At 51.4% G+C, this 17,715-nt stretch overlaps 1 protein-coding gene across 1 annotated transcript in view; it reads left to right on the plus strand.

Annotated features, from left to right (window-relative positions):
• The window catches only part of LOC149328171 (uncharacterized), a 32,066-nt gene that overhangs the window by 6,408 nt on the left and 7,943 nt on the right, over positions 1–17,715 (plus strand). Inside the window, exon 3 of the mRNA XM_089558914.1 lies at positions 4,042–4,267. Coding sequence (XP_089415040.1) covers positions 4,042–4,267 — 226 coding nt within the window. The remainder of the gene's footprint in view (positions 1–4,041; positions 4,268–17,715) is intronic.

A 17,715-nucleotide genomic window follows, 5' to 3' on the forward strand; every position in this document is an offset into this window, starting at 1 on the left:
AAAATATTGACGGCGTCATGTAATGAAATATGCATCTGCTGCTGGACCAAGGCATCCCTTTGCAGAATTTATCTCTAAGGTGGTCAGGGAAGGGCAAGGCTCTGTAATAGCAACAAACTTCAGGCGGGAGTACCGACGCCTGACGGATTTGAGAAGGTAAGCGCGTATGCAGTCCAGTGCTTGTAGAAAGCAGCAGCTAACTATTCGACAGCCGAGTAGGAGTGTCTCGCCATCATCTGGGCTACATGAAATTCCGCCCCTTCCTGTAAGGGCGACCATTCAAAGTTGTCAGCAACCTCCATGCGCAGTGCTGACTTGCCAATTTGAGGATTCCTCCGGCCACCTCGCTTAACAGAGCTTGCGCCTTATCGAATTAGACGACAGCGTAGTCCAGAAGCCTGGCGCAAGAACATGACGCTGACTGCTTGTCACGAGCCCTTGTCGATATAGCTCCGAAACATGACAGCGACGACTCCTTCCTCGCACTCTTCGCCAACAGCACTGCTACGCAGCAGCAATGCTCGGACTCCGTCCTAGACCTTCTCATCTATTGCCTGGAAGGCAAGAATTCTTGGCCCCCTACAGCGTTCAAGCCTGTATTTTCCTCCTCCTGTATGCAAAGCGCAATCATCGTGGAGAGCTTGGCGTCCAGCAAGACCATTGCCCTTCTCGTTTGTCCTGACAGCCTTCGAGAGGACATTTTTCATGATTAACGTGGCGAACCTACAGCCCGGAACCTCTGGTTTACCCGCAGCCTATGCCCAATTCAAAACAACTATTACTTGTCACGACCATCCACGGACGTCGTACAGATCGTTAAATCTTTCCTAGACTGCCAGCAGCGACGGCATCCTCTGCGACGCCAGCACATTTCTGAAGACGACACCACCACAGCAAATCAGCATGGACCTACTCAGCTCTTTTACGACGTCAGTGCCCGGAAGTGGATAATAGTAGCGACCTACTCCTCACCCGATACGCCGGAACAAACGCCAACCTGATCGGCACTGCAGAAGTTGTGATACTATTTGTGGAATGCCTTCTCCTGCTACACGGCGCCCCCGAGGTAGTCATAACGAACAGTGCAGCAGCATTAACAGTCTAGCTCATTCAAACTATCCTGCCCCACAGTCAGACAAACCACAGGAGAGAAAATCTGCGTGCCATCCGCAAAATAACGGCCTCATGGAACGCCTTAACAAGACTATTGCTGACATACTTTCTGTGTAAGTCGACGCAGAGCAGTAGGCCTGGCACGTATTCTGTCCTACACCATGTCCCAGCACATCGGGTCGACTGTTCAATAAAGTGGGGTAATGTCGCGATTCTTTGTAGTCTGAATTTGCTTATCCTCAAGGCTCATCAAGAGGGTGTCCAACAGAAAAGCGGGGATGAAGGAGGAGAGCCTGACTAGGCTCGTTCAATCCTTCGCAGTTAGCCACATAACGTACGTGGCCGCCTTCCACAACTGGAGGCCGAGTGAACGTAACAAGATAGACGCCACCATACGCAAGGCGTATAAGGCGGCACTCGGTCTCCTCGGGAGCACGAGCACCGAAAAATTCATGGCACTGGGAGTCCACAACACGCTGGACGAAATAGCCGAAGCACAGAGAACGGCGCAACTCGAGCGTCTCTCCGAAACGAGAACCGGAAGACAGATACTGCGGGACCTTGGCCTCGAACCGAGGGAAGGCAAGCAGCAGAAAGACGTACCTATACCAGATAGCATCAACAGAAAGCTCAGGGTCTTCCCGATCCCGAAGAACGTGAACCCCGAGCACAACAGGGAGCGGAGGTTGGCGAGGGCCAGGGCTCTCGTGGACCTCCACGCCAGAGAAGAAGGCGCCGCCTACGTGGACGCGGCAGAGTATCAAGGGAGCACCGACGATTACGCGGCGGTGGTTGTCGGGGCATCGACGGGTGCAACGAAGACCGCGGTGAGCGTCCGGACTCGAGAAGCGCACCGGGCGGAGGAGGTGGCCATCGCCTTGGCCGTTTCCGACCCCGGATGTACTACAGTGTTGTGTGACTCTAGAACGGCAGTGAAGAACTACGCCAAGGGTAGGGTATGTAGTGAGGCCGCGCGCATACTGCGCAAGGCCGAAGACATCGGACGCAACAATCCTGTGGTGATCAAGTGGTTTCCGGCCCACATGGGCAGTGACGTGTCGGTACGCGGAAACGTGAACCACAACGAGACGGCCAACTCGGCCGCGCGAGGACTAACCAACCGCGCGGATGAAAGTACGGCCGACTCGGAGTCCTGGTCGCGACGCAGTGCCAAGGACAAGATGACCACCTTCAACGAAATAGTGAAATGGTACAGACTGAACAGACAGACTATGCCGCCACCTCACCCGGGGCTTACCCGGAAGGAGGCAGTGTTATATAGACAGTTACAGACGGGGTCCCTGCTCACCCCGGTGCTAGCTAAGCACGTGTGTCCGAGTGTGTACGCGAGTGACATATGCAGACTGTGCGCGAAGGAGAGAGCCACCGCGGCTCACATCCTTTGGCACTGTAGCGTAAATCCGCGCGAAGCCAGCGAGAAGACGACGATCCCGCCGCAGCTAGAGGCTGCAACGAGGAGCTGTGATCATAAGACACAACTCAAGGCCGTCCAGCAGGTCTCGGCAGCTCTCGAGAGGCAGCGACCGAGCGAAACCGAGGAGAGGGGGGTGGCACCCCCAGGAAGGGGGCGGCGGCCCTCTCGAACCCGCGGAAGTAGCGAGGGGCGTAACAAGACCTCAAGGAGCACAACGCACGAGGTTGACGTAGTGGCCGCGTCGCGGTAAAAGCTTGTCCTCCCTGCTTGGAGGGAGCCTAACCGACTCTGCAGGCTTTCTAAATAAAAGTTGTTCTCTCTCTCTCTCCTCAAGGCTGCCAGCATACGGCTTTACAATTTTTTGCTGTCGTGAGATGTAGCCAAATTTTTCTCGAATGACCGCAGCCACGCGCAACTCCTTTTAGGTTGTGTGATATTACCATCGATGTCAATCACATCATATATAGAAAGCAATTTGTCTGCCTTAAACTGAACGCTGCCGAGAGCAGCTACTATTGTGTTCATCGACGACCACCGAGTTCGCTTGTTGCTATCCGCGGTGCTAATTTGTTCTTTTCTTACGGGGTACAAGTTAGCCCAATAGAGAGTCCCTCTTGTAAGCATTTCGATGTCTTCCCGATTGCGGGGCTCCGGTTACCTCTGCGTGACAATTTTGTCTTATTTGTATGCTTCGTATTCGCATCGCATTTCAATGCTCTCTCGGGTGTCCATTCGGAAGAATATAGCTTTTCTTTTCTTGCAATTCTTCAGGTAATTGCGAAATCTGTACGTATTGACAAGAGCACGTGACAGTGCCTAACCAGTGCCACTAGCCCTAGCAGTCTATCAAGCTCTGTTCTGCATTCCCTCGCTGATTCCCTTCGTTATTTAACGTATGATATCAACGCATTATTTCTCATTGTTAAAAGCCTTGCCTCACTTTAATGCAGCCGGAGAAAATAAGACCGCTTGTCCGAAATTCAAACATTCAAGCAACAGGCAAAGATTTTCTATTACTTGTATTTGACTAGCACCTAACACTTTAACAAACCTAGAAGTCCTAGAAGTTTTTCCGCAAAGATGTCCAGTGTCTTCTGCATTTCAAAACCAACTGCAATGTTTGCCAAGCTGTTGCGGTTGTAGAAACAGAAGACAGATTCATTGTGGACAAAACAGTATTTTTCTCATGAATATTATATTTTTGTTTGAAGGAGCAGGTTTTTCTCGTTTATCTTGCTATCACTATTAATACATCTGCAGTTTGTCGAAGCCTGAGCTCTATTGTTACGAAATTCTAGCGTGTGGAACGCAGTTTATTTCCCTTCGACGCACACCCGTGTTCCAAATATTTTTTCGTGTACATTCAGAGCCTCTTCTTTTTTCAGGCTGTGCAGTGCAAGAAATTTTATAACATCAACGGCGTTGATACGAACTCATCAGCGATGTCCGATTACCCTCTAAAGGACTCTTTGTAAACGTTTGTTGTTGTGCAGAGGCTCGTCTCCCGAATACTTCCCTGATCTGCACTATGGGCGATCACCTCAGCACGGGCAACACCGAGCTTCCGCCAGACGGTGTCTGCACCATTATTTTCTACGACTCACTGTACAAGCCAGGCGGAAGCACACTGAGCGAGCCCTTCAAAACAAACTTCCAGCGATTCCTTGACGCCATTGGTGCACATAAGGTCACTCAATTCGGGATCGGCTTCGACTATAGGTGAGTTTCGTGGCTGGCGCGCTGCGGTTATCTTTTTATCAACGCACTATGCAACACCCCCCCCCCCCCCCCAGTGTCGAAACACTTAGCGCCTTACTGTCTTGATAACTTTAATGGAGCGCCGCTTCAGAAAGAATACATTAAGAAGGGGCGTCATATGACCGCGCTGCTAAAACCTTGTCTTGTTAAAAAGACATCTGACCCGAAAGACGCGGGTTCGATCCCGGCCGCAGCGGTCGGATTTCGATGGAGGCGAAATTCTAGAAGCCCTTGTACTGTGCGATGTCATTACACTTTAAAGAGCCTCAGGTGGTCTAAAATTCCGGAGTCCTTCACTACGGCGTCTCTGATAGCCTCAGTCGCTTTGGCACGTTAAACCATATTAACCATAAACCAAAGCATAATAAGACATGATGGGCAGAAATAAGTGAAGGCGAATGGGCTCAGCGTATCAAAACAGAAAATTACTGAGGGCAATCTGCCGAAGTTTGCTGCGAATGAGGGGTTCCGGAAAAAAAACATTCCCAGGAAAAATTTCCCAAGAAAAAACGCCCCGGGGAAAAATGCTCCCATTTGCGAACTGGGAGAAAATGTCCCCAGATGGTTGCCATGAAACGCCTCGTAACACGCAGTAATTTGAGCATCGGCCTAACATGTGGGCAATGCCACTAGTGGGCTCTTACCTCATGAGGCGGATTTAAGTTGTTTAACGGTGGAACTATGCACTGGCCCTGAACACAGCGGTATGGTCAACACAACGCAAGTGATGGTGTGGATTATTGCTCAAGGCTGGGAAAAACACTGGATGAGAACGGCGTCTTGATATACAAGAAAAATATAAGCTAAATACGTTTAATGCTGCACGTCTCATTTATAGCTTAATGATAGCGTGAAACAAACACTGCGCATGGCCTCTACGCAATCATCGAGCTATCACATGCGCCCAATCCAATATTTAGGAGGCGGTAGCTCAGTGTCTACACACTGCACCAGCAGAAAGCAGCTTCCCGCCTGCAGCGGCGATTGCAAGGTAAGTGGTTTGGTTTATAGGGTTTAACGTCCCAAAGCGACTGAGGCTATGAGAGACGCCGTAGTGGAGGGCTCCGGAAATTTCGACCACCTGGGGTTCTTTAACGTGCACTGACATCGCACAGTACACGGGCCTCTAGAATTTCTCCTCCAAAGAAATTCCAGCCGCCGCGGCCGGGATCAAACCCGCGTCTTTCGGGTCAGCAGCCGAGCACCATAGCCACTGAGCCACCGCGGCGGCGTGATTGCAAGATAAGTGTACGGTTTAGCAGATGTGGTGTAAGGCCATGCAGAGCGCTAAAAGTGCGCTAAATTTAAACGCTGCGGTATCTTTTTTTTCCGAGAATGAAGTCTGCATGACCACGGTGTGGTCTGGCACTGCAAAATACTTCACGCCTACATCTATTCTCCAATTCAAGGAACAGTACAATATACAGGGCAATTTGTTGTCAAGTTGTTCCGGAAGAATTATTCTTTGCGTAACTTTTCACTTGGGGACATTTTTTTGCTAGAGGGCGCTTCCTAGGGGGAATGCAAATGTTGGAACTATGGAATGCAAATGTTGTGTAATGTAATTCCAAGACTGTTAAATAATCTTAATAAAGGCCATACAATGCATGAACATATTACAAACCTTGACGTCTTGTAGAGTTGATTTTATTTATGATATATGAATTCTGATGAATGCAGTTGATGTGTACATGTGTGTGTGAAAGTGGTGTGTATTATGTCGACATTTTTTTACACGGCAATGGAAATTGCCACTCTCTGGTTTGTCAAATTTGCATGTTATTACAGTATTTATAGAGTTGTCATGTGTTTTGATAATAATTGTTATCTAATTACTCTAATGGCTTTACAAAATATGTAATTTCCTAATGTTTCGCGCATGTACTGTGTCTGCCCTCGTCCATATGTAACGGGGGGTGAGAGCTTGTGAAGCTGCCCGTAAGGCAGCTTTTTTCTCTCGCCCCCTCATGTCCTTTCAGTACGTGAAGTAAATGAAATGAAATCTTCTTCGGGCACCTTTTTTCCGAGGACGTTTTTTCCTACACCCGCGAGTGTTGGCGGCCGCTTGGCGCTTGCTGTGTACACGTTGGCTTGTTGTGCGCACCTGTGTGCACCTTGCCCACTGTGCGCGTGTTTATTAAGAAAAATGCTGTTGGAAGATATCTTTCAGGTCTGTTTTTCAAGGGTGATGTGCTAAAGTAGATTTCCGAAAAAAATTGGCGGTTATAAAGTATTCTCATATATATGAAGCTTTACACGGATATTTGATGTTTTGTAAAAACTAACACAGTATTCCAGTGACGTCACGCCTTATGGCGAAATTGTCCACGTGTTAGCAATTTATAAGCGTGGTACAAAACGATGTTAGTCAATTCCCATTGTAAACTTGCATGAAAAAAGTGCTGATTTACAACAAACTAGAAAAGAACTAAGAAAACGATTTACAAGGAATTTTAATCGCGATTCATTGCTTCTATGAGACACAGTTCAGATCTTCCCCGTTATATATATATTTATATATATATATATATTGTAGGATGGTGGTTGTGACTCAGCGGAACCTAGATCGCTGTGCAACGTTCAGCAAAGGATCAGCCAAACGTTCGGGCTGCGAGCGAGCTTCACACCTAAGGATCGTCGTCGTCTTTCACTACCACCGTTCATCACAGTGAGAGAGCGCGGCTGCTACACTACAATTACCTCCCGGCGAAAAAGGAGGCATCCTGCCGACTTAAGGCGCACACACGGTAGGCGGGTCGTAGTAAGGCTTGAGACGGTCAACGTGCACTGTTTCACGGCCACGACGGCGCGCATCTTGAGGTGGCGAAAGCGGTTCAATGATGTAGTTGACTGGAGAGGACTCGCAGACGACACGGTAGGGGCCGTGGTACTTTGAGATGAGTTTAGTGGAGAGACCGGGACTGGTTGAGGGAACCCAAAGCCACACGAGCGAGTCTGGGGTATAGGACGGAAGCGGACTGGTAGGGGCGCGAAGGTACTTCTGGCGATTCTGATCTTGCGTGGTAAAAGAGCGGGCAAGCTGGCGGCATTCTTCAGCATAGGTCGCTGCTTGAGAAAGGGTAAGAGGCTCGGAAACATCAGGACGATACGGAAGCACGGTATCCATGGTACAGGTAGGCTCGCGGCCGTAAAGAAGAAAGAACAGAGAGAAGCCAGTTGTGCTCTGTGTGGCAGTGTTGTACGCATATGTCACAAATGGGAGAAGGCGGTCCCAGTTTGAGTGGTCCGAGGAACATACTTGGCGATCATGGCGGTCAATGTTCGATTGAAACGTTCAGTAATGCCGTTCGTTTGCGGGTGGTAGGCCGTTGTAGAGCGGTGAACAATGCGGCATTGGCGAAGTAGGGCTTCGACGGTGTCTGAGAGGAAGACACGGCCGCGGTCGCTCAGAAGCTCCTTAGGGGAACCATGACGTAGAACGAGATGATGCAGGATGAAAGACGCAACGTCGGGCGCAGACGCGGATGGCAAGGGTGACGTTTCGACGTAGCGGGTAAGGTGATCGACTGCCACTATGACCCAGCGGTGTCCAGCCGGAGTGATGGGAAGGGGCCCGTAGAGATCGATGCCAACGCGGTCGAATGGGCACGTGGGGCAAGGCAAGGGCTGCATCGGAGCAATAGAACGGTGAGAAGGGGTTTTGTGGCGTTGGCATTCCGGGCAGGAGCGAATGTAATGTCGGATGAAACGGTACATTCCCCGCCAGTAGAAGCGGAGTCGAAGGCGCGTGTAGGTCTTCACCACACCGGCGTGAGCACACTGGGGGTCGGAGTGGAAAGAGGCGCATATGTCGGAACGTAAGTGCCGAGGAATGACAAGGAGCCATTTGCGCCCGTCCGAAAGGTAGTTGCGGCGGTAAAGGAGGCCATCCCGTATTGTGAAGTGGCGGGCTTGACGACGGAGAGTGCGGGTCGCAGGTCGCTGAGATGGTGTAGAGAGGAAAGGGAGGAGGGAGGAGGTTGTTCAAAGGGAGGAGGTTGTTCAAACGGCATGTCGGCAATATCAAGGGAGGAGGCATCAGCGGTGGCGGAAGATGTGGAGTCTAAGTCACGAGGTAGAGGGGAACGCGATAGTGCGTCGGCATCAGAATGCTTACGGCCAGATCGATAGATTACTTCAATGTCGTATTCTTGTAAGCGCAACACCCAACGAGCAAGACGGCCTGAGCGCTCTTTGAGGGACGACAGCCAGCAGAGAGCATGGTGGTCGGTAACGACAGAGAATGGGCGACCGTATAGGTAAGGTCGAAACTTTCCAATGGCCCAAATTATTTCCAAGCACTCCTTTTCTGTCACAGAATAATTGCGCTCGGTCTTTGTCAAAGTGCGGCTGGCATACGCAACAACATGGTCGGCGCAACCGGGCTTCCGCTGAGCCAGCACGGCGCCCAGGCCCACGCCGCTGGCGTCAGTGTGAATTTCTGTGAGCAGGCTGGGGTCGAAATGGCGGAGGATCGGCGGGGAGACAAGCAGGCGGCGAAGCGTGGTGAATGCCGCGTCACAGTCTGGTGTCCAAGACGAGAGGTTGGCGTCGCCGGCAAGCAGATCGGTCAGAGGAGAGAGGATGGAAGCGAAATTGCGCACGAAGCGGCGAAAATAAGAACACAGCCCGATGAAGCTCCCCAGCTCTTTCAGGGAAGTGGGTCGGGGAAACTCGGCGACTGCGCGCAGTTTTGCAGGATCGGGAAAAACGCCTTGTTTGGAGACGACATGGCCCAAGATGGTAAGCCGCCGGGCTGCGAAGCAGCATTTCTTCAAATTCAGTTGCAGGCCGGCGTCGGTCAAACATTGCAGGACACGCTCGAGGCGGACCATGTGGGACGGAAAGTCTCGAGAAAAGACGACGATATCGTCCAGATAGCACAGACACGTGTGCCACTTGAGTCCGCTGAGAACTGTGTCCATCATGCGCTCGAATGTGGCCGGCGCATTGCACAAGCCGAACGGCATGACATTGAATTCGTAGAGGCCGTCGGGCGTAACAAAGGCCGTCTTTGGCCGATCAGCAGCAGCCATGGGCACCTGCCAGTAGCCGGAGCGGAGGTCCAATGAGGAAAAGAATTCCGCGCCTTGCAGGCAGTCGAGGGCATCGTCAATACGGGGAAGTGGATACACATCCTTGCGCGTAATCTTGTTGAGGCGACGGTAATCAACGCAAAAGCGGATGGATCCGTCCTTCTTCCGAACGAGAACAACGGGAGAGGACCAGGGGCTGTGAGAAGGCTGGATGACGCCGCGCTGAAGCATGTCGTCCATTTCCTTGGTAATGACGGTGCGTTCAGGGGCCGACACGCGACAAGGACGCTGGCGCAAAGGGGCATGCGTTCCGGTGTCAATGCTGTGTGTGACGACGGATGTGCGGCCAAGAGAGCTGTGCGGGAAGTCGAAGGACGTACGGAAATGTTGTAGTAATGCGACGAGCTTATCACGTTGGTGCGGCGAAAGGCTGGCATCGATAGATCGGGAAAAAACAGAAACGGTGTCTTGGTTTGGCGCAGCAGGAGGCGAACCAATGGCATCTATTTGGACAGGGGCAGGTTCTTCGGAGACGGAGTATGGAAGAGCGTGATCGACTGATTCTACATGTCCCAGGCATTCGCCGCGGAGAAGCGTTGATGGACAAGAAAAAGGGTTCGTGACATAGATTGCGCTGTGGCCATCGCAGATAGTGAGAAGAGCGAACGGAAGGAGGAAACAGTGGCGACGGGCAGCGGCATCGGTCGGAGTAAAGAGAACAGTTGAATCAGGATCGCAGGCGCAAGTGAGGGGAACCAGGGCAGCAGAGAAGGCAGGGATGTCAGTATCTGCAGCGACCAGCATTTTACCGAGGCGGAGAGAGGTGTCGCACGGCAGAGTAGCGCAGAGCGGAGACAGTTCAATGCTGGCACGGGCACAGTCGATGATCGCATGATGAAGGGTTAGAAAGTCGCAGCCCAGAATGACGTCATGAGAACAGGAGGACAGCACGAAAAACTCGGCGATATACACAACATCCCGGATAACAAGGCGAGCTGTACATAATGCTAGAGGTTGAATGCGGTGCGAGCTTGCAGTGCGGAGGCGAAAGTTCGAAACAGGCGTCGTCACTTTACGGAGTCTCCCCCGCACCTCCACCCCCGCACCCCGCACCTCCCCGCACCTCCCACCCGCACCTCCACCAAATGTAGGATGGTGGTTGTGACTCAGCGGAACCTAGGTCGCTGTGCAACGTTGAGCAAAGGTTCAGCCAAACGTTCGGGCTGCGAGCGAGCTTCACACCTAAGGATCGTCGTCGTCTTTCACTACCACCGTTCATCACAGTGAGAGAGCGCGGCTGCTACACTACAATATATATATATATATATATATATATATATATATATATATATATATATATATATATATATATATATATATATATATATATATGCGTGAAATTCAGAAACGCTCCATTTAGGTAAATACTTTTTGCTAGTCGACTTTTCAGACAGAGCCCGTCCTTTTTTGAAGACTTGAAAATTTCAGGCTCTGTCTGAAACGTCGATTAGGAATACATGTTTACCTAAATGAAGCCTTTCTGAATTTCGCATTTTACCTCTACCAAGCAAGTGCTTTCATTTTTTGTGCTATATATATCTAATAAGTTGTGGAAGTCACATTAAAATAGTTAACAGATTTATTCAACGTTTCAACCAGGCACTGGTCTTTTTGGTCTTTAAAAACACCAGTCCCTGGTCGAAACGTTGAATAAATCTGTTAAGTTTTTTGTTTGTTTCTTTATTGTGCTTAAGACGGTACAGAAGTAGTGCAAAGGGGCAGAGGCAAAAGACGATAGCAATGAACACCTGACTGGGCCAATGTCCCTACATAACTTGCAGCACAAACAGCACAGACATAGTAATGACTGCAAATAAAGCAAACTTGCACCTGAACAGAGGCAATCTGTCGACTACAGAGCAAATTAAAAAGAGCAGGATTGAAGCCAGCACTAAGTAGTCAAATTATACAATTGTGTAAACTAAGCACAAAATCAATTGACAGAATAAGTTGAATAATAAAATACAGAACCAATCAGTGGGCATGGACTCACGCAGTGGAAAATAATAAAATCACAGGACAACACTTTATTATGGTATGCTATTCGCAAGCAGCGTCATTGACCAAATCCTGTAGATATGCTTACAAGTTATACAGAAAATAAATTTTCCTCTTTTTCCTGAAGGAAATCAGGGAAGAACTACAATTAATGGTTTCGATTAAAGGCGGGAAAAGATTCAAGCAGTTAGGAATTTGCCAGTTGAGCAGTTGCATACCATAATTCGTTCTAATGAAAGGTTTACAAAAGGAGTGGTGTCTGAAAGCGTAATAAGGTAAACACTTATTGTAAGTAGAAAAGAAAAGTTCGCCATTTGCTTTCACCTTTAGATAGATAGCTTCGGAAAGCCGCTGGTAATACAAGGCTTCAAGTTTCAATATGCCATCTCTTACAAAAAATTCAGTCACGTGTTGATACGACGATAGGCCATGAATAAATCATAAACCTTTCTTTTGCATCAGATATAAGGTTATGTGACTTCCAAACTTATATTTTTAAGCAGTTGCCTTTAAGATGTTGTTATCCCTTATATATATATATATATATAGTTGGTTGGTTTATGGGGTTTAACGTCCCAAAGTGACTAATCTTTCCACTAAGCGAAGCGACTAATCACCTGAATCTTTTTTCCACGTCGCGACCATCCGCTGAAAGTTAAACGCATATCATGCCACACTTCTTCGTTTGCTAACTCTTTCATACCACGTACTATAGTCGACTGAAATAATCTACCATCACACATCGCTTCTGAACGGGATCTTGATAAGTTTCAGGACCTTATTACCCAAATGTCTGTTTAGCTTTACTAATTGATTTTACCACTTGCTGCATTCAGCTTTTTTGTTATTTTGTTTTGTTCCTGCGGTTGTTATGCCTCTAAAACACTCTCTGTTCTTTTTTTCGTGTAAATTACAATGTATACTACAGGTTTTTGTTTATTTCTTTTGTTTCTACATGTTCTTTCTGTTCCTATGTATTGCACCTTGGCGCTTGCTCAATCTTATTTTGCGTTGTGTGTCATTGCTCCCCCCTGTGTAATACCCTCGATTGAGGGCCTTTAGGGGTTTATTGAATAAATTGTAGTGTAGCAGCCGCGCTCGCTCACTGTGGGGAGCTGTGTGAGTGAAATACGACGACGATTCAGAGGCGTGAAGCTCGCTCGCAGCCCTAACGTTTACCTGGACCTTTGCTGGACGTTGGAAGTCGACCAAGGTACTGCTGAGCCACAATCCCCTGTTACATTTGGTGGAGGCTGCTGTACGTTCCCCCTCACATCCTGGAGCTCCGTAGCCGCACCTTACCTTCGCCGTCCGTTATGCCCGAAGTCACCAGCCAGACAACCCCCATCCCTTCGCCTACCATCTTCTGTTCTGGCGGGCTCCGGCAGCGCGATCCCAGCGTCTTCAGTGGTGCCGACGACCAGGATGTCGGCGACTGGTTGTCGTCCTACGAGCGCGTCAGCGCCCACAACAAGTGGGACGATACCACCAAACTTGGTAACGTCCTGTTCTATCTCACCAACGTAGCCAACTTGTGGTTCAGAAATCATGAGGCCGACTTGCCGACCTGGTCGTCCTTCAATACCAGTTTCTCGGAGGTATTTGGCCGCCTGGCTGTGCGCAAATTGCGCGCCGAACAACGCCTCCGCTGCCGCGCTCAGTCCAGCACCGAAACCTTCACAAGTTATATAGAAGACGTCCTCGACCTGTGCAAGCGCGTGAACCCATCCATGCCGGAGTCCGACAAAATTAATAACATCTTGAAGGGTCTCTCCGACGACGCGTTCCAGATGTTGCTGGCAAGGAATCCACAAACAGTGGTGGATGTCATACAGCTGTGCCAGAGCTATGACGTCCTCAGGAAGCAGAGAACTTCTACTCGTCGTTCCGGCGTGCACGACGAGTCACTTGCTGCGCCGACTGTCTGCAGTTTAGATTCTGACCCGGCCTCGCTGCTTCCCGAGATCAAGGCCTTTATACGGGAAGAGGTGCCCCGTCAACTGTCCCTCCTACCTGTGTCTGGCGACTCTGCGCCATCCCTTGATCCCACATTTCGACGCCCCATCCAAGAGCAGGTCGCCGACGCTTTGCCCTCCAGCCCTCGGCTCCCACCTGTGTCTGCCCCTCTCACATATGCCGAGGTTGCCGCCCGACCACGACGCCACGACGCCTATGTTTCCCATCCACCTGTCGCGCCGCTGCCACCTCCGCCGGCACCTATTCGTCGTCGTCTGCCACCTCGCCGCGCCGTCATGAACCCATGGCGCACACACGACAACCGCCCCATATGTTATGCCTGTGGCTTGCCGGGCCACGTCGCACGGCTTTGTCGCCAACACGAGCCGAGTTTCCGAGACGGGGCAGGCCCATACCGCTACGACCCTATGCCTCCTTCACCACCCATTTCCTCCGGCACCCCTGCGGACTCGTTCCCTGTTGACCGCTCTTCCTACTGTTCACGCCGGTCGCCCTCTCCGCGTCGCCGATCTCTCTCTCCCATGCGCCGACGCTCACCTTCCCGTCCAGAGGAAAACTAACAGCCGCAGTTCCGGAGGCAAGAACTGCGATTCTATCGAACTCTCCAAGTCCTCCGTCGTCACCCGCAAATGTTATTCAAGTGTTTATTGATGGCGTCGCCGTTCTTGCCCTTGTAGACACGGGCGCTGCTGTATCCGTTATTAGCGCCGCCCTTTGCCGAAGACTCCGTAAAGTGACGACGCCTGTTTCGAACTTTTGCCTCCGCACTGCAAGCTCGCACCGCATTCACCCTCTAGCGTCATGCACAGCTCGCGTTACTATCCGGGATGTTGTGTATATCGCCGAGTTTTTCGTGCTGTCCCGCTGTTCTCACGATGTCATTCTGGGCTATGACTTTCTAACCTTTCATCATGCGATCATCGACTGTGCCCGTGCCAGCATTGAACTGCCTCCGCTCTGTGCCACCCAGCCGTGCGACACCTCTCCCCGACCTGGTAAAATGCTGGTTGGAAAAGACACTGACATCCCTGCCTTCTCTGCCGCCCTGGTTCCCCTCTTGCTTCTGCGTTCGCGATTCGACTGTTCTCTTTACTCCGACTGTTGCTGCTGCCCGTCGCCACTGTTTCCTCCTTCCGTTCGCTCTTCTCACTATCTGCGATGGCCACAGCGCAATTTACGTTACGAACCCCTTTTCTTGCCCGTCAACGCTTCTCCGTGGCGAATGCCTGGGACATGTCGAATCGGTCGACCATGCTCTCCCATACTCCGTCTCCGAAGAACCTGCCCCTGTCCAAATAGATGCCATTGATTCGTATCCTGCTGCGCCAAACCAAGACACCGTTTCTGTTTTTTCCCGATCTATCGATGCCAGCCTTTCGCCACACCAACGTGCAAAGCTCGTGGAGTTACTTGAACATTTCCGCCCGTCATTCGACTTCCCACACACCTCTCTTGGCCGCACATCCGTCGTCACACACAGCATCGACACCGGCACGCATGCCCCTTTGCGCCAGCGCCCATATCGCGTGTCGGCCCCTGAGTGCACCGTCATTACCAAAGAAGTGAACGACATGCTTCAGCGCGGTGTCATCCAGCCTTCTCAAAGCCCCTGGGCCTCCCCCGTTGTTCTTGTGAGGAAGAAGGACGCATCCATCCGTTTTTGCGTTGATTACCGTCGCCTCAACAAGATTACGCGAAAGGATGTGTATCCACTTCCCCGTATTGATGATGCCCACGACTGTCTGCAAGGCGCGGAATTCTTTTCTTCACTGGACCTCCGCTCCGGATACTGGCAGGTGCCCATGGATGCTGCTGACCGGCCAAAGACGGCCTTTGTTACGCCCGGTGGCCTCTACGAATTTAACGTCATGCCGTTCGGCTTGTGCAATGCGCCGGCCACATTTGAGCGCATGATGGACACAGTTCTCAGCGGACTCAAGTGGCACACGTGCCTCTGTTACCTGGACGATATCGTAGTCTTTTCTCGAGACTTTTCGTCCCACCTGGTCCGCCTCGAGCGTGTCCTGCAATGTTTGACCGACGCCGGCTTGCAACTGAATTTGAAGAAGTGCTGCTTCGGAGCCCGGCGGCTTACCATCTTGGGCCACGTCGTCTCCAAAGAAGGCGTCCTTCCCGATCCTGCAAAACTGCGCGCAGTCGCCGAGTTCCCTCGACCCACAACCCTGAAAGAGCTGCGTAGCTTCATCGGGCTGTGTTCTTATTTTCGCCGCTTCGTGCGCAATTTCGCTTCCATCCTCTCTCCTCTGACCGATCTTCTTGCCGGCGACGCCAACCTCTCGTCTTGGACAGCAGACTGTGATGCGGCATTCACCACGCTTCGCCGCCTGCTTGTCTCCCCGCCGATCCTCCGCCATTTCGACCCCAGCCTGCCCACTGAAATTCACACTGACGCCAGCGGCGTGGGCCTCGGAGCCATTCTGGCACAGCGGAAGCCCGGCTTCGCCGACCATGTTGTTGCGTATGCCAGCCGCACTTTGACAAAGCCTGAGCGGAATTATTCCGTAACAGAAAAGGAATGCTTGGCAATAATTTGGGCTATTGGAAAGTTCCGACCTTACCTATACGTTCGCCCAATCTCTGTTGTTACCGACCACCATGCCATTTGCTGGCTCTCGTCCCTCAAAGACCCCTCAGGACGTCTTGCTCGTTGGGCGTTGCGCTTACAAGAGTACGACATTGAAGTCATCTATCGATCTGGCCGTAAGCATTCTGATGCCGACGCACTATCGCGCTCCCCGCTACCTTGTGACTTCAACTCCACATCTTTCGCCACCACTGATGCCTCTTCTCTTGATATTGCCGACATGCTATTTGCACAACATCAGGACCCCTGGATCGGTTCCCTCCTCGCTCTCCTGTCTTCACCATCTCAGCGACCTGCGACCCGCACTCTCCGTCGACAAGTCCGCCACTTTGCCATACGGGACGGCCTACTTTACAGCCGCAACTACCTTTCGGACGGGCGCAAATGGCTCCTTGTCATTCCTCGGCACCTCCGTTCCGACATATGCTCCTCTTTCCACGCCGACCCCCAGTGTGCTCACGCCGGTGTGGTGAAGACCTACACGCGCCTTCGACTCCGCTTCTACTGGCGGGGAATGTACCGTTTTGTCCGACAGTATGTTCGCTCCTGCCCGGAATGCCAGCGTCGTAAAACCCCTTCTCGCCGTTCCATTGCTCCGATGCAGCCTTTGCCTTGCACCACGCGCCCATTCGACCGCGTAGGCATCGATCTCTACGGGCCCCTTCCCATCACTCCGGCTGGACACCGCTGGGTCATAGTGGAAGTCGATCACCTTACCCGTTACGTCGAAACCTCATCCTTACCATCCGCGTCTGCAAACGACGTTGCGTCTTTCATCTTGCATCACCTCGTTCTACGCCATGGTTCCCCTAAGGAACTTCTGAGCGACCGCGGCCGTGTTTTCCTCTGAGACACAGTCGAAGCCCCGCTTCGCCAATGCTGCATTGTTCACCGCTCTACAACGGCCTACCACCCTCAAACGAATGGCATTAGTGAACGTTTCAATCGCACATTGAGCGACATGATCGCCATGTATGTTGCCTCTGACCACTCAAATTGGGACCGCATTCTCCCATTCGTGACATATGCTTACAACACTGCTACACAGAGCACAACTGGCTTCTCTCCCTTCTTTCTTCTTTACGGCCGCGAACCTACCTGTACCATGGATACTGTGCTTCCGTATCGCCCTGATGCTTCCGAGTCCCTTACCCTTTCTCAAGCGGCGACCTATGCTGAGGAATGCCGCCAGCTTGCCCGATCTATTACAACGCAGGATCAGAATCGCCAGAAGCACCTTCGCGCCCCTACCAGTCCGCCTCCATCTTATATCCCAGACTCGCTCGTGTGGCTTTGGGTTCCTTCAACCAGTCCCGGTCTCTCCACGAAACTGATTTCAAAGTACAAAAGGCCCGTACCGTGTCGTCTGCCAGACCTCTCCTGTTAACTACATCATTGAACCGGTTTCGCCGCCCCAAGATGCGCGCCGTCGCGGCCGTGAAACAGTGCACATCGACCGTCTCAAGCTTTACTACGATCCGCCTACCGTGTGTGCTCCTTAAGTCGGCAGGATGCCTCCTTTTTCGCCGGGAGGTAATTGTAGTGTAGCAGCCGCGCTCGCTCACTGTGGGGAGCTGTGTGAGTGAAAGACGACGACGATTCAGAGGCATGAAACTCGCTCGTAGCCCTAACGTTTGCCTGGACTTTTGCTGGACGTTGGAAGTCGACCAAGGTACTGCTGAGCCACAATCCCCTCTTACAAAATAAATAAATAAGGCTATGAGAGACGCCGT

The sequence above is a fragment of the Amblyomma mixtum genome, chromosome 9 (assembly GCF_055824585.1).
Source record: "Amblyomma mixtum isolate Tamu chromosome 9, ASM5582458v1, whole genome shotgun sequence".
Taxonomy (NCBI): Eukaryota; Metazoa; Arthropoda; class Arachnida; order Ixodida; family Ixodidae; genus Amblyomma; species Amblyomma mixtum.